Genomic DNA, 20,973 nt, shown 5'->3' with positions numbered 1-20,973 from the left:
TCGGGACGGTCCGGAGGAGGATCCCCTCTCGGTGTGGATGTTTGCCACTCCACAGCTCAGCCGCCTCATTAGCTGCTTTTTATTGAGCACCAACACTCATTACTGACTTCTCAATTCCCTGATTAAGCAGCACCGTGCCAGCTGATTAGCTCAGTAATTCTGACAATCTCAAAGCCAGGGAGCTGGCAAGGAGCTGCGATCCCTGGGAGCCGCTTGCCCCTTTGTGTACAGCATCAATAACACCCCAAACTCCCAGCAGCGCAGCCCAGAGAACGCGGCTTCGACGATTAACTTCTGTAAAGAGCCACAACGGGTTGCTGAAGCGCCCTTTAATGGTGCGTGCATCGCGGCCCTCGGAGGCTCCGAGCGGCCCCGGGGACAGCGCGGCCCCTGCCCGCCACCGCCCCGTCCGCCCGGCGTGATTCCACAGCTCCGATTCCGCATGTAGCGATGCCAAAGGGTTTTGGGAAACCCACCGTATTTCACCATCTTCTCGATGACAGAGTGGTTAAAATGATTTTTTAAACCAAGACAGCAAAATAAAGCAGTAATAAAATCAATAAAAGGTGCTTAAAACGTTCCTTCTATTAGGTAATGGCATTTAAAATATCCGTAGCTTGTAATGGCACTTAGGATATGCCCGAAAATCAATGAGCTAAATTACTTATTGAACTAGTTAATTTGAACATTGAGTTTTATATGTATATTGATAAAACAAGTGACAAGAACCCTGGCTGTGTTCGAATTCAATGGTCAGATATCTCCCTCTGCTGGGAAAAAAATTCGGGAATCTACACTAGAGACTCCTTTTTTTTTTTTTTTTTTTTTTGTTTTTTTTTTTTTTTGGTTTTTTTTTGTTTTTAGCAGGAACACCAAAGGATGTAACAACTGAAAACTCCACGAGAGGTCTCAGACTGGGCAGGGTTTGTAATTATTGTTGCTTTTGCCAAAATCTCTGAAGTTTTATGATGCTGAATAGCAACACAAAACCTTCAATTGCACCCAAAACACCATTTGGTATTTTGAAATACCAGGATATTACTACTATATACAGAAATATACAAAAACCACGTGGGAACAGTGTAAAAAAATAAAGGGGTATAATAGTGCTTTAAAAACTGTGAGATCACCCTCAACTTTGATATATTTCATGTTAGCAACTCCTCTGTGTATATTCTGAAGAAACAGTCTCAGGTAATACTTCCTTTTTTGTTTTTATTTTTTTTTATTTTGTTTTGTTTTTGCTTGCTAAAATTAAAGTGCGAAAGGTAAGTTCTGTGTCAGCTTCTGCTCCTGAGGTGCAAAAACCCTTCTCCTTTTACTCACAGCAAAAACCTCTACAAAATCTGAGGCTGGAGGCTTTACCTGACACGGTAGAAACCAAACACTAATAAAGATTTCTACCTATGTTTGTGGCTTTTATCTCTGCGGTAGCGGGGCCCCAGAGCCCGGGAGGGCTCGGGACACTGAGGGGAGCGATGGGGGAATGAGGGGAAAAGATGGGGGAAAGGGGAGGAAAAAAGGGGAGGGGAAAGAGGGCTTAGAAAAAGCGGGGGAAGAAAAAGAGGAGTTAAAGAAGCGGGGGAGAGAAGAGTGAAAAAGACAGGAAAAAAAGAGGGGAAAGCGGGGAGAAAAGGGGAGGAAGAAAAGGAAAGAGTGGAAAGGGGGAGAAGGGGAGGGAAAATGAGGGGAAAGACGGGAAAAGGAAGAAAAAAGGGGGGAAGGGAGGGGAAAAGAAGGGAAAAGAGGAAAAAGGCAGGGAAAAGAGGAAAAAGGCAGGGAAAAGAGGAAAATAGCAGGGAAAAGAGGAAAAAGGCAGAGAAAAGCGGAAAAAGGCAGAGAAAGCGGGTAAAAAGGTGGAAAATGATGGGGAAGGGGAGGGAAAAGAGGAAAAAGGCAGAGAAAAGCGGAAAGCCGGCGGAAGAGGGAGGGAGGGCAGGGCCCCGCCGCTGAGGGCCGCCCCGTCCCGCCCGTTCCCGCCTCGGGGCGGAGCGCGCCCAAGATGGCGGCGGCGCCCTCCCAAGATGGCGGCGGCGCCGGGCCGGGGGCGGCGCTCCCTCCCCAGCATGGCGCCGCGGCCAATCCCTCACCCAATCCCGAGCCCGCTCCCTCCCCAGCATGGCGCCGCGGCCAATCCTGAACCCGAACCCGATCCCTCACCCAATCCCGAGCCCGCTCCCTCCCCGGCATGGCGCCGCGGCCAATCCCGAATCCGAACCCGATCCCTCACCCAATCCCGAGCCCGCTCCCTCCCCGGCATGGCGCCGCGGCCAATCCCTCACCCAATCCCGAGCCCGCTCCCGCCCCGGCATGGCGCCGCGGCCAATCCCTCACCCGAACCCGATCCCTCACCCAATCCCGAGCCCGCTCCCGCCCCGGCATGGCGCCGCGGCCAATCCCCGCCCGCCGTGGCGCGGCCCGCCCCGCGCGCGGGCGCCGTGCGGCGCAGGGCGCGGGGCGGCGGCGGGCGTGTCGGTCGGAGCGAGCGGCGCCATGCCGGAGCTGGCGGTGGACAGGGTGGTGGTGCACCCGCTGGTGCTGCTCAGCGTCGTGGATCACTTCAACAGGTGCGGGCGGGCGGAGCGGCGGCGCGGCGCTGAGTCACGGCCGGGCCGCGGCGCGGCGCCGAGGGGGCGGCCGGCCGGGAGGGCCCGGTCGCTCCGGCACCGCGGGAATTCGGGCCGAATTCCGCTCCGTGCCGCTGTGCCCGGCGGGTCTAGAGCCAGAAATAAAGCCCCGAGTGCCCGAGGCGGCCGGGCCCGCGGTGGGCGGCGCTGCGGCGGGGCCGGTCGCTGCCGGTGGTCGCGGCCCCGTGAGGGCCCCGGGACAGGCTGCGGCTCCCAGGGCCCCTTTGTGGCTGTAGACACAGGCAGGGATAGCACGGTCACAGCCCCCCTCTCCACCCCCGCCGTGTCCTCGCCGACACGGGCTGCGGCTCCCTGCTCCCCCTCCCCGTTCCTGGCAGGGCCTCACAGCCTTTTTTCCTTTTAGAATAGGAAAAGTGGGACTGACAGCCTTTTTTCCTTTTAGAATAGGAAAAGTGGGAAATCAGAAGCGAGTGGTTGGCGTGCTGCTGGGCTCCTGGCAGAAAAAGATCCTGGATGTGTCCAACAGTTTTGCAGGTGAGTTTGGGTGTCCTGCCCTTCTCCAAAGCCACAGAATGATTTTGTGGATGGATTGTATTGGGGGTTTTGAAGAAACCCTTGATCCATCCATGTACAAATCGCCTCATATCCAACAACAAATGCGACCTGCTGTCGACACCCCTAAGTAAACCTCACTTCCCTTCAGCAGCCAAAAATACCCAAATAATTTCAATAAACATTTTCATTCAGGAAGTTGGATTCTTAAACGCTGGTGTTTTGTTTTATTCCAGTACCCTTTGATGAGGATGACAAGGATGACACCGTGTGGTTCCTGGACCACGATTATCTGGAGAACATGTATGGAATGTTTAAGAAGGTCAATGGTGAGTTGAGATCTTCTGACAGTCAGGGATATGCTCCCAAAAACTTTCAGGGCTGTGGAGAAGGGAATTCCTATTAATCACAGAATCCTTAAGGTTGGAAAAGACCTATAAAATCATCAAGTCTAACCATCAGCCAGCACCATGTCCCACATCCACACGGTTTTGAGCACTTCAGAGATGGGACTTGGAATCTCAAGATGTCAGATGTGCAGGCTGTCAGACCCCGAGAGCCACACAATTAAAAGAAGCTGTTAATTACCGTGAAGGGGCCAGGAGAAAAGCTGTGGGTCAGTAATGGTGATGAGTGAGTGCACTCACTGCTCAAGCTGTGGCCTTGTAATCCACTTCCCTCTCCTCCACACAGACCATGCTCTCACCCTCGATCAGCCCACCCAGTCTCTGCCCAGGTCTCCCTGCTGGGGCTTCCCCCAGCTCTGATTCCAAATCCTTTCTGCTTTTGCTCAGCCAGAGAAAGAATCGTGGGGTGGTACCACACGGGCCCCAAGCTGCACAAGAACGACATCGCCATCAACGAACTGATGAAGAGATACTGCCCCAACTCTGTAAGTGGGGCCACCTTTGGCCTGTGGGGTTGTTCTTGTCTCTCTTTCCCTAAAAGGGGCATCTGGGAAGCCTTGTGCCTCTCCTTCTTTGCGGGTGACACAGCTAGTGTCACTAGCAAAAAAGGAATCACATACAATTTACTGTGTCCTGAATCACAGTAAAGTGACTGAGGAACTGGGATCAGGAGTTTTTTGACTCATTGTCTCAGTGCCTGAGGTTACCCCTCTGAGCAGCCTTGTGCTGATGCTGAGGAGGGAAGAGCTGGCTTGAGTATTTTTTCCCTTCTCCATGACCAAAATCCAGTTTTCTGCACATTTCCTTTCTCCCCGAGGTGCTGGTGATCATTGATGTGAAGCCAAAGGACCTGGGGCTGCCCACAGAAGCCTACATCTCCGTGGAGGAGGTCCATGATGTGAGTGCTCGCTCTGTGAAGTGTCACAGTCGTGGCTGGAGCACTTGGAGGCTGTCACCCGTGGTGTCACTGCCTGCAGGTGCTCCCAGGTGTGCCCAGTCACTGTGGGCCTGCCCTGAGCAGCTCACTCCTCGCTGAGCCCCATGCAGACAAACAACACCCAGCAGTGAGTCACTGTGATTGCTACATTTAAATTATTCTGGATGCGTATAAAATACTGGATCCTTTTGCCTTTCTGAGGCTTTCACTGCAGCGCAGGAGCTGCTCTCCTAGAATGCAACAAAGTTGGATCAGGAAAGAGAGAAATAATCGTGATACTTAGAATTTCTATTGCTCTATCTGGGCACAGACTAGCAAAATGCAGAAATGGGAAGTTAGCCAGAGTAGGAGAGATTGCTGGGGCAGTCAGTGACACTGATTAAATCGGGGAGAGCCCAGCTAGAGCTGTTCCTCAGCTCCCTGGTGGCCTGTGCAGGGCTGCTTTTCTGGTTTCCTCGGTGCAGTCCCCCATCCCCTGGCTAAAATCCCCCATTTGTGTGTCTCTGTAGGACGGCACCCCGACCTCCAAGACCTTTGAGCACGTGACGAGCGAGATTGGTGCTGAGGAGGCCGAGGAAGTGGGTGTGGAGCACCTGCTGAGGTGAGGGGACAGCTGTGCTGGGCCCTGCCACGCTCCCAGCGGCGTTCCCGGTGCCACACGTGGCGTAAATCCTGGGAGCCTGGATGCCATCAGCCCTCGGCCACGCTGACACGGCTGGGAAGGTCCCAAGGGACCGTGCCCAGCAGGGTGAGGTTCTAACCCCGATTCTCTCTGGCTTTCAGGGACATCAAGGACACCACGGTGGGCACACTGTCCCAGCGGATCACAAACCAGGTCCATGGCTTGAAGGGACTGAACTCCAAGCTTCTGGACATCAGGAGCTACCTAGAGAAAGTAGCTCTGGGCAAACTCCCCATCAACCACCAGATCATCTACCACCTCCAGGACGTCTTCAACCTGCTCCCAGACGTCAACCTGCAGGAGTTTGTCAAGGCCTTTTACCTGAAGACCAATGACCAGATGGTGGTGGTGTACCTGGCCTCGCTCATCCGCTCCGTTGTGGCCCTGCACAACCTCATCAACAACAAGATTGCCAACAGGGATGCGGAGAAGAAGGAAGGACAGGAAAAAGAAGAAAGTAAAAAGGAGAGGAAAGATGAGAAGGAGAAAGACAAGGAGAAGAGTGATGGCAAGAAAGAGGAGAAAAAGGAGAAGAAGTAAAAGGTGTAGGTTTTTTATTTGTAAATTAAAAATCCTGTAAACTAAATCCTTGGTGCTAGGGTCTTATGTTGTGCTCAGTACTCTGCTCCTTATGCAGGCAGGGTTGGGGGAGCCATGTGGGGGCTTTTGATTTGGCTGCATTATGCTGTTACATAGCACTTCTCCTTCCCCAGTGTGTCTTTGGGGGTGTTGAGGCCTCAACTCATGCACACTCTGCTGTTGCTGAGCATATTCCCATGTTCCAGGGCTAATCCTTCACCATCAGCCAGTTTTGTGCACCACAGCCCTCCCTGTGTTTAACCGGCTCTGGCTCAGCCCCTCGTGGTGTGACACGGCTGGGATGTTGGCGCTGCTGTCACCTCTGTGCCAGCCAGAACCCACCCCTCCCTGGGGACAGCGCTGGTGGCCGTCAGGACCAAGCAGCTCTGGGGCTGCAGGAGGCTGGGGAGGCACTGGGCACCACTGCTCCGTCAGTGATCCCAGTGCTGGGCTCCGGCTGGCGTTACGGCCCTGGAGCCCAGCCCAGCACAGAGCCCTCCCGGGACACGCACGGACCCAGACACGGACGGAGCCAGCACGCAGGCACACCTCGGCAGCTGCTTTGTCTTTATTGCACACGAAGCCAGGCGGGGCCGGCCGGCTCCCAGCCCGGAGCCGTTGCAGGTCCCGTCACGGACACAGGGACACAGACCCGGGTCTGTCACCTGCACACACGGGGAGGGACAGGAGTGACAGCCGGGTGATCCTGCCCTCGCTGCGGCCCAGAGGGAACACAGGAGTGTGGGCAGAACCCAGGATCCGAGCGCAGGCCGGCAGGGCCCGGAGCCCCCGGGGCTGCTGTGGAGCACCAGCTCCGAGCAGAAGCCACATTAAATACAACTGCCCGGGGTCACGGGCTGCACATCGGGACACGCCACAGACACGCTCAGCCAGGCTCTGGCTCCAGTGGCTGCGGATCTGGCCTGGGAAGGGGCTGTCCTGGCACTCACACAGTGCACCAGAGCCCCTCAGAAGCATCGTCTTGGGGGTCCCTGGCACTGTATGCTGGGTGCAGGATGGCACCCAGAAGTCAATCTGAGAGCCATTCTCCCCCTCACCTGCCACTACCAAAATGCCGTGGAAAGGCAGAAAACATGAGGGGGAAGAAGAGCCCCTACCAAACACGTAACTCTGTCTGCAGTGGGGAGCCGGGGGGGCAGCACAGGGGGCACCGGGGCTCCCCAGCCCCTCTGCGCCAGCCCTGCCAAGCTGGGCAAGCCAAGCCCTTGTGTCCTCCTCTCCCTCACCCCTGGGGTTTCCTTAGGGAGGCAGACACAGCCCCGTTCCCCCAGGGCCGTGTCAGTGCAGACCTCGCCCAGGAACAAAAGCCACAGCGTCCATAGGGGCCCGTGCACATCCCGGGGAGGGCTCGGCCCTGGGCACGGCCGGCAGCGCTCCGGGAACGCCCCACAGCTCCATCACTCCTGCCCAAACCCTTCCGTCTCCTCGATGGCGTAAAGCAGCTTCTCCTTCAGCTGTTCATAGCTCTTGTAGGGAGGCAGATCCAGGCGGTTGAAGCTGGGGAGAGAGCGGAGGCTGGGACGGGCCAGGAGCAGCGGTGCCATCCCACGGGCAGAGCCCCCGCAGAGCTCCCCGTGCCCCCGGCCAGCCCGAGGGGCAGCGACTTACCACGTGTGGCTCCGTGGCAGCCACGTCTCTTTGCCAACTTTATCGATGCAGAATTTCTGGGGCCCGTTGCTGCCTGTTAATGAGGAGCACAGCAAAGCTCTGTACACGACCAGGAGCTGGAAAAGAAACCCCTCCCACACACACTGAGATCCACCATCACAGCCCTACAATCCCAGGGTCACACAGGGCAGCATAAATCCATGGCAGCTATCCCTGCCTGTTTGCAGAAGATGTTCAAAAAACAAAGGAGAAAGCAAAAAGCAGATTCACTGCACAGAGGGGCAAGAGCACCATCTCTGAGCACCATGGTTCCACAGCAAGTGCTAAAACTCATTGATCTCTAAATCCTCAGGATTGTGTGAGTCCATCCAAGAGTTTTAAAGGACTTGGCACAGCAAGTCTGAGTCACTGAGGTGGCTTTTTAACACATTGCAAATGCTGGAGAGGTTCCAAGGGGTGGAAGAAGCTAATATGCCAGCAAGAACAACCGAGTGGGTTAAGCAAACTGGTTGGCTTGACACAAATGCCAGGAAAGTCAGGGAAAGGCTGGTATAGGCCCCAAAAAGCAGCAAATTAAAGGAGGAATGGAACCACGCTGTGGTTTTCTGAAAAAGAGGTTTTGTTGCACAAGAATCGAAATTGAATCAGAAATCCAATCTCATTCAGATTGAGATCACAAACCAGCTCGAGGAAGTTAACCCTGGTGGGACCCTTTGGTCACGGCCAAAGAACGTGTGTGGGAACGGCACAACACCAGAGCACTGTGCTCAGACCTCACAGCTGCCTTCCTGCTGCGTGCTGCCGTGAGCTCTGTGTGGGGACAGGGACAGGAAGGTGCCACCCCCCAGGACACACCGATGAGCTCAGCAAAGCCCCCGACGGGCAGGCGGCAGGTCCCCGTCACGAACTGCAGCAGCCGGATCCTCTTCTCGTTGTCCATCTCCTTAACCACCTGCAGCAGGAACGCAGCAGCTGAGTGGGATCCTGGTCCCATCCCGCAGGATGGCTCCTGCCAGGGCACCCCACGCCCTCAGCTGGGCTCAGACTGACCTGCCAGAACCACTGGATCTGTTTGCTGTTCTTGGTGTAGTGCCTGTAGATGGTATTTTTCTGCCAGTCGTTCATGTCGATCTCCTGCATCCCGCACAGCATCAGCTGGGGACAGGGGACACTCAGCAGGGGACAGATGGGGCCCTGTGCCCACACTCTGAGCACCAGCCTCTCTGGTGCCGGCCTTCACCCGGCCCAGGTGCCAGCACTGAGGCGTCTGGCACGAATTCCTCCCATCCAGCACGATGCTCTCTTGCCAATGGACCCAAGGAGCCACCCCCAGACCCAGCGCCCGGGGCTGCCATCAGCCGATGGGCACAGAGCAGGAGCAGGGTCACCACGTGCCACTTTCCATCCCCAGCCCAGGTGCCAGCTCACCTCCAGCTCCTTCTCGTCGAAGTAGCGCAGCCACTCAAGCGGCACCACCTCGTTGAAGCCGTCCAGGAAGGCCTTGGTCTGTTCCTCCACGCCCCGTGTGAACCTCCAGTCCGTCAGCAGCCTGGGGAGGCAGAGGGCTCGGCACCGAGCCAGCGCCGCTGGCCTGGCACGGGGAAACCCCAGGATCCCTTCCAGCAGCAGGGAGGGCCCCGGGAGCGTGGGGAAGGGGACACGGGCTCCCTCAAAGCACCAGGGCTCCCCTCAATTCCCACTGCTGGGTTTCTGTCTCTGCCCCCAAACCCACGAACAGCGTTCAGCCCCGACAGCGGCCTTGGGAGCTCCAGGGGTGCAAACCACATCCCCTGGCTGGAGCTGAGCTGGCCCTGGCAGCCCCCAGGCAGGCAGGGGGAACAGCCATAGGAGGGGAAAGCAGCCTCAGCCTCTCTCCCCTCTCCTTTTTCCTGAAAGTACTGGCAACTGCCCAGCCTGCAGCAATCCAGACCGCAGCAGAGCTCGGCCAGCCGCGCCAGCCCGGGCTCGTCACAGGCCACGTAGCCCAGGGAAGCGGCCACGTCCCAGGCCCCCGGTCCCACCCCTGCAGGCGCTGGGGGCGGGTGCCTGACAGGAGCCTTGGGACAGCCACTCACATGATGTACTCCTCCTTGTTCTCCTCCGTCACACGGATGCTCTCACCACCCTCCTTCAGCTCGTGGGTGGTCACCTTGCCCAGGATCTCCATGTCCTGGATGAAGTAGAGCTCCAGGCCGCACTCCTCCAGGCTGTTCTCCCTGTGGGGGAAACGGGGATGTGGTTGCTGATGGAGGCACCCAGCAGCAGTGAGGGGCTGTGGGGAGAGCTCTGCAGGAGGGCGTGCAGGGCACTCACTTGGTCCAGACGATGGAGTTGTAGAACTCGGGGTCGATGGACTCCAGGTCCTTCAGCGTCGGGCGCTTGTTCAGCATGCGTTTGTAGAAGGGCAGCGTGAAGCCGGTGTCGATGAACTTCCCGTGGTACAGGGCCTGTGGCAGGGAAGGACACCAGGTCACAGGCTGAGACACAGCCCTGGGGCAAGACAATGCTCCACCCTGGGGCAGCCACGGGGCAGAAGGGACTCCCGCAGGGATTCCTGAGCTACGGCACTGGCTCCTGGCTGGCACACGTGGAGGGGAAGGGTGGGCTGCCCCAACAGCACTCCCTGGGCTTAGTGGGCTGCAGCCCCTCTCCCTCTCCATGGCAAATTCCACTGCATCTCCCTCTCCCCTCACAGCTGTATTAAGAGCACTTGTTTAAACAGAGCTGTGCTGTGGCTTCCCTGAATCCCTGGCTTCCAGGAGCCCCGAGGCAAAGGCAGCCAAAAATAATGCAGACGCTTGTCTAGAGCGGCCCAGCGGTGAGTAATAGTCTGGGGTTTTATTGGTATCCTGCGAGGCGGGGCAGGGCAGGGCAGGACAGCGGGGCCGGAGCCGCCCCCGCGCACACCCCGGGGGCTGCGGGCCAGGGACCCTTCCCCGGGCTCGGGGAGCCCCGGCAGCCCCTGCCAGCCCAGCCCGGGGCACGCTGGCCTTGAGCAATCCGAGACAAACGGGAGGAGCTGCTCTGGAGCTTGGGCAGCTGGAAAATCTCACACTGCTGGGACTAAAAATAGCCTCTGGAGCTGCAGACCCGACAGCACCTGGGGTGGCAGCCAAAGACCTGGAGCCATCCATCCCCGCCAGCACTCCTGGGAAACCAGGTCTGCTCTGGCCCCACAGCCATTCCGTGGATTTAAAATGCATCACCCCACAGCACCCCCTTGAAGGCCCATCTCCCACTGACCCACACGCGGGCATGAGGGGCTCAGGGAGGGCAGCAGCGCCGAGCCCAGCACAGCCACGGCACACAGAGCTGCCCCTTGCCCTGCTGAGCACCCCAAAGCCCTGGTGCGTGCCCCGGCCCTCACCATGGCGATGAAGCGGCCGATGAAGCGGAAGTAGGTGAGGTGGTCGGGGTTGATGGAGGAGGCGGGGTTGATCTGCAGGCAGTAGTTGTTCTTGCCCGCGTACTCGAAGAGGCAGTACATGGGGTTGAGCACCTCGTGGGACAGGAGGAAGAACCACTCCCTGGAAGGAGACAGGGGAACACGGTGACTGGCAGCTCAGGGAGGCGACAATGCCCTGTACCAAGCAGGTGCCCAGCTCCTCAAGGTGCCAGGCAGGCGTTGGTGTGACTGGGCGAGGCTGCTCCCATCCCTGGGGTGCTGTGTGGGGTTTATGAAGTGTTTCTGGAGATGCCAGCTTGCTGCAGGCCCCACTCAGAGCATCGGGAACCTCAGCAAGTGCCACACACAGTCCCAGCTGGGCTGTCCCACACACACACACCCCCTGAGTGCACCCAGTCCCTCCGCACACACTGCCCAGGAGCCCCACACCGAGCTCGGGGCAGCACCGTCTTGGCTTTGCTCGCCCGGCTGTGCCGGCAGACAGGAATCCTCAGATGTGGAGGCAGCCCCGGCATCCTGTCCGTGGTTCTACCCTGTGGTAGAACAGCATGACGTAACCTACCATAGGGTAAAACCACTGGCAGGACACGGAGAGAGGTGGAGCAGGAGCAGGAGCCGGGACAGCAGGCGAGCGCGGGGCGGCAGCGGGCAGGGACACGCCATGAGCTCCAAGGAGGTGTCCCAGGTGAGCCAGAGGGGGCTGACAGGGACACAGGACCCCCTCCAGCCAAGCCACAGCCCATGCCCTCTGGTAACACCATCCCAGGGCAGCAGCAGAGCTGCAGAAACCACATCACACCCTGTCTGCCCTAGCACACACTGACTGCCCGGGAACACCAGGGCCCATTTGCTGCAGGGAGACGAGGCCACTCAGCCCACTGCCCCCACAACTGGGAGCAGCAGGGGAGCCCCTGTGCTCTAACTGCCAGGGACAGGCTGGTGCAATGCTTTCAGGGTGTTTCCCTGCTCCTAAAACCCAGCTGCCCATGTGGATGCCCCTGGACTCCTGTGCTCGAGGGCTGGGAGCCGAGTGCAGCTGCCTTATGCGTGTGCAGGCCATGGGACGCAGGGCACAGGCAGGGCCTGGCCCTGTGGCCCGGCATGCCACGCTCACCTGGCGATGCCACCGTAGTCCAGACCCTCCTCGCCTCGCATGATGATGTACAGCCGGCGCCGCAGGTCGTACGGTTTCATGTTCATGATCTGGGGACGAGCGGGGCAGTTGGCACCATGGGGGGGCCAGCCCCACTCCTGCATCCAGCCCTACTCCTGCATCCAGCCCCGCTCCTGCATCCAGCCCCGCTCCTGCATCCAGCCCCGCTCCTGCATCCAGCCCCGCTCCTGCATCCAGCCCTACTCCTGCATCCAGCCCCGCTCCTGCATCCAGCCCCGCTCCTGCATCCAGCCCTGCTCCTGCATCCAGCCCTACTCCTGCATCCAGCCCTACTCCTGCATCCAGCCCCGCTCCTGCATCCAGCCCTACTCCTGCATCCAGCCCCGCTCCTGCATCCAGCCCCGCTCCTGCATCCAGCCCTGCTCCTGCATCCAGCCCCACTCCTGCATCCAGCCCCGCTCCTGCATCCAGCCCCACTCCTGCTCAGCTCCGCAGCCCCGGCACCTCCCTACCTGCTGGAAGGAGTCCTCGAAGAGCGTCTGCCGAGACACGCTGATCTTCACGTGGCTGGGCAGCGCGTTTGACTGTGGGCAGGGCAAAGGCCGTGTGAGGCTGGCACGCTTCTCCTCACCCACACCTGCCCACAGGGCTCAGGGCACGCACAGAGCTGCCCACAGCCGCTCTACTCACGTGGCAGAGGAAGCGGAACTGGTGGTACTTCCAGCGAAAGCTCCGGTCGTACGCGCCCGGGGAGCCGCCGTGCTTGCTCCTGCCAAAGCAGCAGGGCCTGGTCACACCCCGTGCCCGCCCGAGCAGCCCGTCAGGAGCCAGGCGGGACGAGGGTCACGGGGAGCAGCTCTCCTGGTCAGAGCCCACGCCAGCCCCCGGGCGCGCTGCTGGGGCTTACCCAGACTCGAAGCCCGGGCGCGGGTCCTTGAAGGTGGTGGTGCGGGTGTTGTGGTCCACGAAGTACCGCACGCTCTCGTTTGTGTACTTCATCTCCCAGCCCGGCGGCAGCGGCGGCTCCTGGATCATCCTGCTGGCAAGGAAGGGCTCACCAGACAGGCCCTTCGGGCAGTGCCCCCTCAACTACAGCTCTGTGCCAGGCAGGAGGCAGGATTCATGGCGTGGGACTGGCGAGCGACTGCCCACACCTCGGGAGGGGAGTCCTGCCTGGGCAGCACCCCGGCCACGGCACAGTCAGAGCTTCCCCCTCCATCTGTGGGACACACGGCCTCAGTGCAGGCCAGGCCCCTGGAGGACTGTACCTTCCCAAACCCTGCTCCCCCACGGCCGCCTACCCCTGCGTGCGAGGGTCTTCCCACTGCGTGGTGCGGGTGTTGTGGTTCACGTAATACACTCGCCCATTGTCCTGTCTCTTCTCTAGGAGAAAAGGGAGAGAAAGCGTTAGCTGGAGTCCTGGGAACAGCCCTCCTCTTCCCAGCTCACAGGAAATTTGCTCCCCCATTCCACCTCCCTGGCTCATTTGGAAAAGGCAGGATAAACCTCACGTTCCTCCTGTGTGCCCCAGCTGCCTCAGCCCAGCAGTGCCAGCGTGCAGAAGGTGCCAGGGCAGAGGCCAGCGCTGCCAGGCTGGCACAGGGGCTGTGCTCAGCCACACACCCTCGTGGCACACACACAGCCACTCCTGGGACACGCAGCAGGATCCCTCCACACGGATCCACAGGTGCTTTCGCAAGCTCCCTGCATGGCCTTGCTCCAGTGCACACGTGTGTGAACACACACCCTGCCTGTGCTGCACACAGGCACAGAACAGCTCCAGCACACACCCCAGGCACCCCTGCACACACCCCCTGCCACCCCTGGCACTCCCTGCACCTCCTCCTCCTCCATGTGCTGCATCACTTCCCCATGCCCAGCCCTGCACCAAGCAGGCAGGGACACCCTGTCACCTCCCGGCCACCCTTCTGGCCAGTGCCAGCCCCTCGCTCCATCGCACTCCAGGACTGTGGGCAGCAGCCCCCAAATGATGGCCAGGACTGCATCCATCCCAGGGATCCCATCCATCCTGGGAACCCCACCCCACGCTGCTGTGCCTCCCCAGCCTGCCCAGCTGGGACTGGGGATGGGTCCCTTCTCCTTGCAGATGGGGGGGAGCACCCAGCAAGGGCTCCACCACCACCCCCATCAAGACACTGCCCCTGCAGACTGCCTGAGCAGCCTTGGCCCCTCTCTCCTGCGCCAAGCTCCCACAATTTTAACCCTTCTCCTGCTCTCTCTGGCACAGCCCAGCCCAGCTGCACCCACCAGCATCCCAGCCTGCCCTCTCCAGGGATGCTCTCACCATGGAGGGGATCTCTCTGTCCTGGGGGTGGCACAGGGACTTTTCAAAATGTCCCAGCACACAACACTTGGGCCATTTGGGGATGACCAGCTCTGCTCCTGCCAGCTCTCAGTCCTACTCCAGACCCAGGCAGAGCATCCTGGGAGGCAGCACAGCAGCAGGATGGATCCCTGCTCACCAGAGGAGGGGTCCAGGGACAAGCAAGGACTTCCAACCCCAAGCTGGGGATCTTCCCCAACTCAAAGAACAACCACAAGCACTTCTGCATTCAGCAGCTGAGAGAGGCTGGGAACTCCTCCAGGAAAAGGGGAAGGCAGGGGAAAAAAAGCTGAATTTCACATAAGAGATCGTGCTAGTCAGAGGCAGACTCAGTCCCACGTGCAGCTGAGCACAGGGAGTGCTGGCTCCATGGTCACCCTTCCCCAGGGCCAGCGATGGGAGCGGGGGAGCTGCCGGAGCTGCCGGGGATGGGCAGGGTCCTGCTGCGGGTGGCAGGAGAGTCCCGGGGCATGCAGGGCAGGTGAGGCATCAGTACTTACCCCAGCCGGGAGGAAGGGGCCCCAGAGGATCATTGTCGGACGGGGCTCCGGAGGACTAGAGAGAGCAAAAACACGGAGTAAACCCCAGAGCCGGGAGAGCAGAGCGCAGAGGTGAGCCAGCCCCGCTTCCACTCGCCTCTCCTTGGCTCCCAGGGAACTACAAACAAAACTTGCACGCTCAAAGGGGGGTTAAAAAAAGAAACAAAAAAAAGTAAGTGATAAAAAAAACCAAACCGAAACAAAACAAAAAAAGGCGAGGAGCTCAGGCTTAGCAGGGGCTGGGCAGCCAAGGGGCAGCGGGCAGGGCTGCGCCGGCCGAGGCAGCGGCGCGGCCAGAGGGCTCGGGACGTGCACGGCTGCTCGGCGTCCCTCCGGTACACCTCCAGCCTCCTCCAAGAACCACACACAAGAGGGGAAAAAATATCGCAGGCCTTTCCAATGAAATCATTCCCACAAGCGCTGTCCACGCCCCGCGCTTCCTGGCGGGACGGCGGCCCCCTCCTCCACGGGCAGGGCCGGTGCGGGATGCACGGAGCCCGGTCCGGCCCGGCACGGCCCCGCCCGGCCCGCACAGAGCCCCTTTCTCCCGGTCCGGCCCGCACAGAGCCCCTTTCTCCCGGTCCAGCCCCGCACAGAGCCCCTTTCTCCCGGTCCGGCCCGCACAGAGCCCCTTTCTCCCGGTCCGGCCTGCACAGAGCCCCTTTCTCCCCCCTCGCCCGGCCCTGTTGGGCAAACCCCGCGGGGCTCCCTGCCCACGGAGGGGCCCAGGGCAGCAGGGTGCCTGGAAGTGCTCTGAATGCCTAAATGACCCAAAAGGTAAAACCCCACCGGCTGGAGGGGGGCTGTGCCCCAGCTTCCCGGGATGGATCCCAGGGGATGGCACCCGCAGCCAGACCCAGATCTCCTGCTGGAACCTGGCTCTCGGGGTGCCAGGGCCCCCCCACACCCAGAAAAGCACCAAAACCCGGGTGGGTGCAGCTCATGGCAGCCGGCACCACAGGCTGTGCCCCTGCGAGCTCCGTCTCTTGCACCCACCCCCTGTGCCAGCACTGGCGTGGCCGGCACAGCTCCGACCTGGGGCAGTGTCCACTCCCTCCAACCTGGGGCAGTGTCCACTCCCTCCGACCTGGGGCAGTGTCCACTCCCTCCAACCTGGAGCAGTGTCCACTCCCTCCCGCCAGGACAGGCTGCCCACACAGACACCGAGTCGTGTCCAGCGGTACCACCTCTCTGGTACCTCAGAACAGCTCATGAAAGCAACCAGAGCAGAGCTCTGGGCAGCTCCCCACAGCCCTGGGAACAACCTGGCCCCTGTGCCAAAGACCCTTCGTGCAAAGGATGTGGCACTGGGGCATCTGCCGGGAGAGCGGTCCCTGGCTTCACCCGAGCCCCCCAAACTGTGCCTTTCCCAGGCTCTGCCCCACTGCTCATCACCCCCATACCATCCCCTCCAGCAAGGAGGGCAGAGGGATGCTGGAGGCAGGAGCAGGTCAAGCAGAGAGCCCCTGTGGGGCAGGAGGCAGAGCAGGAGCCATCTCTGCTGGCAGCAGGGCTCGAAACAAAAAGTACAATCGTTTCATCAGGCTAAATTTGGAGCCGAGTCCCTCCCTCAGCAGAGCGTGGCTGGGCAGTTGCAGGGCCTGGAGCAGCTCCAAGGCTGGCGCAGGCAGGGAGGAGGAGCACGGTGGGAGCCCTCCCAGGGGAGCCCCTCCACTGGGCTCCAGCAGAGGCAGGGCCAGCACAGCAGTGGGCTCCAGCTCTGCCCTGAGCCTTGGAAGGCTTGGAGGGACACCCAGGGAGGGACAGGCAGGGGGAGGAGAGGGGCTGAGCTGCTCCTGCAGCCCCGGGAGTGCCCCGGTTGTGTCCCACACAGAATGCACTTTGCACTACACCCCCTCCCAGAGAGCAGCTGAGCTCCTGGATGGAGCCCTGAGCTCACTCCAGTCCCAGCTGGGCCTGCTGGCTTCCTCTGAGGAGATAAAGTCTGTGAGAAGTTCATCCCTGCAGCAGAACTGCTCCAGCCCAGCCCTGCGCCCAGCACTGCAGCCCTGCAGCCCAGCACTGCAGCCCTGCAGCCCAGCACTGCAGCCCTGCAGCCCAGCACTGCAGCCCTGCAGCCCACAGCCAGCAGGGCTGCTCAGGGCAGCAGAGGTGCTCACCCCCCACAGCTGGGTCCAGATCCAGGCAAAGGTTCAGCCAGGACAGGTGTGGTCCCTGCCCAGGAAAAGAATGGTTGAGACCATTCTCTGGGCAAGGAAATGCAAATACTCAGCCCAAACCAGGAATGGGGGAAAGCAGCAGATAAAGCAGGAGGGTGCTGGCCAAGTCTAGCTCGTTCCCTGCACTCTCTGCTCCCTGGCTCCTGCAGCCCTCTCCACTTGTACGCTGAGCCTGAAGCTCCAGGACCCAGCCACGCTGTCCTGAGCCCAACAGAGACCTGGAGAGGGATGAGCTCAGGCCCCAGAGCCTCCTGTCCTGCTACACACCAGGCTGCCACGGCTCCCCGAGCTCCGACAGCAGACTCTTCAGCCCCACAGGTCAGCAGCAAGGCTTGTCTGACGGGAGCCACAGGAGAATGTGTGGCTGGCCACAGCGGCACTGGAGAAACCTCGGGGACAAGCTGCTGAGGACACTTCCCACCACCCTTCAGGGCCATGCAAGCTGGTTTACAAAAAGCAAGTCACTCCCCCAGGGCCTCTGCAGGCAGCTCAGAGTCTGTGAGCTCCCACCCAGGCACTGCTCTGAGCTCACACAGACCCCACAGAGCCCAGCAAGCGCCTGCCCACACTCTGTGCTCCCAGGCAGCCCCGGTGAGGCCAGCGGGAGAGGCAGGTGAGACCCTGGCACTGCCACCCCGGCTCTCACCTGGTACAGGAACCTCTGGCTGAACTGCTGCATGGCCCCTTGCAGCTGGTTGCGCTGCGACTGCCACTGCTCGTAGTTCCTGACGTACTCGGCCGTGGGGCGCTGCCACGTGGTGGTCCGGGTGTTGTGGTCCACGTAGTAATACCTGCCTCGAGGGTCCACGCGTTTCTCCCACCTGGAAGCACCCAAGGAAGCTGTCACTGTGTGGCTCACGCCGCTTGGGTGCTGCGGACTGACACCCTCCGACACCAGGGCTCCGTGCCCAGCTCCAGAACCACTGCTTTCACACCTAAAGGGGCTCTTCTGGACCAGGACCCGCCAAAAGGAAACACAAAGCATGAGTAACTCCTCCAGTAGCGCCTGCAAGGGCACACGAAGCCTGACGGGGTGCTGGGACTGCCGGAGCTCCCACCAGGACGCCGTGAACATCCCCCAGGACAGCGAGCGAGCCGAGGCCTGCAGCCCCCAGCCCCTTACCCTGGAGGAAGGGGTCTCTCCCACGTCGTGGTCTTGTTGTTGTGGTCTACATAGTAGACTCTACCATTTGGCAGCTCCCGCTGTTCCCACCTGCAGGGAGAATAAACCATGAGGCAGGTGATACTTGCTGGCACCAGGAACATCCAGAGAGCTGCTCCTGCTGGGTCAGGGAGCCCAGCTCCTTACATCCTTGGCATTCCAGCCTTTATTTGACAGGTCTGCATGGCAGCTTCTGGGCCTGAGAGGGGCTGCAGCAACTCTGCTTCCTCAACAGGCATAGCTGGAGCATAAACTCATTTCCCCCAGAAAGGTCAGCATAGGATTTCACAGAAGGTCAGTTTTATGCCCTGTGTTTCTGATGTTTTTGTTTGGTTTCTCTTAATGCATCTTCAAAGGGGAGTGTTTGAGCTGGGGCTGGGATCTCTCCCTGGCAGCCCTGGGCTTGCTGCTGACAGCTACAGCTTAAACACACGTGTGGCCACGGTGCTCGGGCTGGGGTGGCCCTGAGGACAGCACAGGTGACAGCAAGCCTGGCTGTACAGGGCCACGCTGCAACCATTCCTTGTGTGAATTCATTCATGAATTTACCCTGGCAAAGGAAAATGCTCTGTGGAGCCCGTGCTTTCTTGTCAGCTTTTATCCTGCAGCAGAGGAGGCGAGCCAGCAGCTGCTGACAGATCAAGTGTTCTCCTGCCACACTTCTGCTCCCACAGGCCTCTCTCCCCATTCAATCATCTGTCTCAATTAATCACCACAAAAAGCTCTAGGAAATTAATACAGCAGCTTCTGTGTGGCAGCAAGGGAGCCAGCCCAGGCTGGCAGGCAGCAGGCAGTCCTGGGGATGGAGCCCCATGGCCTGGGCTCACGCCAGCTCAGCCCCACAGCTGCAGGGACAGCAGTGCCATCACCACAGCCACACAGCTGCAGTGACACAGCTCAACTGCACTGCAGCCAGTGCAACACCAATGGTGCTTCCAGCCAGCAGCACTGGACCCTTCTCCTCCCTGGTGAGGTCAGACACACCAGTGGGTATCCCTGACAGGGAGTCCCAGGCAGGACCTGCTGTGCCCCTGCACCATAAGGGTGAGGGGCTGCCAAGCCTGACACCAGCCGGTTTCCTGCTCACAAACCACAAACTTGGTGCTTCATGAGCAGAAAAGCACCAGGACAGGTAAAACAAGAGCGAAATCTCTAAAGAAGATCAGTTCAGCTGGGGTGTCCGAAGACATGAGCCCCGTGAGACAGATGGCAGAAGGTGCCCTGGCACTTTTAGGGCAGTGGAACTGCCCTGGACAGCTCCTCCAGTCTCATTAACAACAGATGCTCTGATCCATACAGCTCTGAGGACTGGGAAGGTGCCATTCCTGCAGCTATAGAGACCAGAATTCCCATGATGAGAATTCCTCCAGGTTTCTGGATCCCTCTGGGTGCCCTCATGACTGCAAAGAGCCACATGGGACTGGGCAGAGCTGCTGGTGGTGGCAGCTATTGCCTGATGCCCCCTGTCCCCACCTCACACCCTGTAAGAACACTGATGAGCTCACAAACTGCTCCCCAGCAGCTCCTGGGTGGTGTGAGGAGTGAATCTGCTGAGGGCTGGCTCACCCTGTGAGCCAGTGGTGATGAACAGTGGTTACTGCTGCCACACAGAGATGGGGACAATGGGGACAACCCATCCTTGCTCAGACCACCTTGCCCAGCTCCACACGACCCCCAGCATGGGAGATCCACGGCTTTGGGAGCTCTGCCCACAAGCACCACAAAGCACCCAACGTGCCAATCCCTGCCAGCTCCCCTCCAGCTGCCCACAGGCTCTCGATGGCCATGGGTGCAGAGAGCCACAGGCACTGGGAAGTGGCAGAGCTGAGGCAACCCTGCAGTCCAAACAAAACGCCCTCCTTACGTAAGAAACCACAGCCCCGCGGGCTCTGCCAGGCAGCATAAAGCACCTCTTTGTGCGGGCAAGGCAGCGGCACACGCCCCCGGCCGCTGTCCCGCACGGGATCATCCCTGATGGGATCCAGATGCAGGAGCCAGCGGCCCCCTCCCCTCCCTGCACTGCCAATCCTCTCAGAAAGCCCCGCAGCAGAGCTGGACCCCGGCTGGACCCCGAGGCACCGCACGCGCCCTGCTCAGGGGAGCACTGCCCAGAGCATGTGAGGGAGGTTTGGGCACTGTCGGGCTGGAATCACTCAGAACTCCTTCCAGCCCTCTCCAGCCCCAAGGACAGACTCCTAGTTGTGTGAGGGATGCCTCTGAGCCACCACAGCTGGTGCAGATGTTGAGACGCAGAGATCCGAGCACAGCAAATGGCTCGGGATCCCCACATGAACCCAAGCGCCTGTCACAGCCCAGAACGAGCAGGGAGGCTGGGGCCACCCTCCAGAGGCTCAGGTGAGTGCTCCCCACGCTCCCAGGGAAGGAAGGAGACACTCAGAGATCAGGGCAGGGCTCAGGAGGGACATGCCTGGCAGCTCTGCAGGGGACTTTGCTCCTTGGAGTGGCAGAGCTCTCACAGCCAGCCCAGCAAGGACTCTCCTGCATCCCCACCTCCTCAGCTGGGCCCCAAACCACCAGTCAGAATAATTCCGTGGTGAGGTGAGCCTGCCAAAAACCAGCCTCCCTGGAGCAGGGCTCAAGAGAACTGCAGAAGCTCATTTACACCACCCCAGGGACACAGCCCTGTGCAATCCCAGCTCAGCAAATCCCCGTTAGCCCCGGGCCTGCTCTGGCAGCTCCCTGGAACCTCAATGCACCCAGCTCCCCGCTCTCCTTCATCACCTTTGATCTCTGGTCTCCCCTGCCCAGGCCTGCACAGCACAAGCACAGCTCATGCTGCCTTCTTTCTCCCTACAGATCCCACAGCCAGCACGGAAGGTGCTAATCAAAGGTG

At 60.0% G+C, this 20,973-nt stretch overlaps 2 protein-coding genes across 4 annotated transcripts in view; one reads left to right on the top strand and one right to left on the bottom strand.

Annotated features, from left to right (window-relative positions):
* Nucleotides 1-2,447: 2,447 nt before the first annotated feature.
* PSMD7 (proteasome 26S subunit, non-ATPase 7) lies at nt 2,448-5,752 on the top strand. The gene is made up of 7 exons (XM_021526904.3): nt 2,448-2,567; nt 3,031-3,122; nt 3,377-3,469; nt 3,935-4,032; nt 4,365-4,445; nt 4,994-5,085; nt 5,268-5,752. The coding sequence occupies exons 1-7, from the start codon at nt 2,494-2,496 to the stop codon at nt 5,704-5,706; spliced, it is 969 nt and encodes a 322-aa protein (XP_021382579.1). The 5' UTR covers nt 2,448-2,493; the 3' UTR covers nt 5,707-5,752.
* A 543-nt stretch (nt 5,753-6,295) lies between these two features.
* WWP2 (WW domain containing E3 ubiquitin protein ligase 2) overlaps nt 6,296-20,973 on the bottom strand; it is a 33,616-nt gene continuing 18,938 nt past the window's right edge. For 2 of the 3 annotated variants that reach the window (XM_085590013.1, XM_085590014.1), the window contains 16 exons: nt 18,081-18,170; nt 17,604-17,778; nt 14,739-14,793; nt 13,196-13,277; nt 12,802-12,933; nt 12,585-12,663; nt 12,407-12,478; nt 11,895-11,983; nt 10,742-10,901; nt 9,688-9,821; nt 9,450-9,590; nt 8,803-8,923; nt 8,425-8,529; nt 8,230-8,326; nt 7,375-7,447; nt 6,296-7,263 (listed from right to left, as the gene is read on the bottom strand). In XM_085590013.1, the coding sequence (XP_085446139.1) occupies nt 7,164-7,263; nt 7,375-7,447; nt 8,230-8,326; nt 8,425-8,529; nt 8,803-8,923; nt 9,450-9,590; nt 9,688-9,821; nt 10,742-10,901; nt 11,895-11,983; nt 12,407-12,478; nt 12,585-12,663; nt 12,802-12,933; nt 13,196-13,277; nt 14,739-14,793; nt 17,604-17,778; nt 18,081-18,170 (1,705 nt within the window). In that variant the 3' untranslated portion in view covers nt 6,296-7,163. The remainder of the gene's footprint in view (nt 7,264-7,374; nt 7,448-8,229; nt 8,327-8,424; nt 8,530-8,802; nt 8,924-9,449; nt 9,591-9,687; nt 9,822-10,741; nt 10,902-11,894; nt 11,984-12,406; nt 12,479-12,584; nt 12,664-12,801; nt 12,934-13,195; nt 13,278-14,738; nt 14,794-17,603; nt 17,779-18,080; nt 18,171-20,973) is intronic. The other variant, XM_021526903.1, reaches the window with a different exon arrangement.

This window comes from Lonchura striata, chromosome 11 (assembly GCF_050655825.1).
Source record: "Lonchura striata isolate lonStrDom1 chromosome 11, ASM5065582v1, whole genome shotgun sequence".
Taxonomy (NCBI): domain Eukaryota; kingdom Metazoa; phylum Chordata; class Aves; order Passeriformes; family Estrildidae; genus Lonchura; species Lonchura striata.
Note: the sequence above shows the minus strand (reverse complement) of the source record. Positions and strands in the feature narration are given on the sequence as shown.

Bases quoted from the DNA above. Each gene is read 5' to 3' on its own strand.
- PSMD7 (XM_021526904.3), top strand. From the start codon at position 2,494: ATGCCGGAGCTGGCGGTGGACAGGGTGGTGGTGCACCCGCTGGTGCTG. The intron at 2,568-3,030 runs GTGCGGGCGGGC...TTTTCCTTTTAG, and splicing joins GTCGTGGATCACTTCAACAG to AATAGGAAAAGTGGGAAATC. The intron at 3,470-3,934 runs GTGAGTTGAGAT...GCTTTTGCTCAG, and splicing joins AATGTTTAAGAAGGTCAATG to CCAGAGAAAGAATCGTGGGG.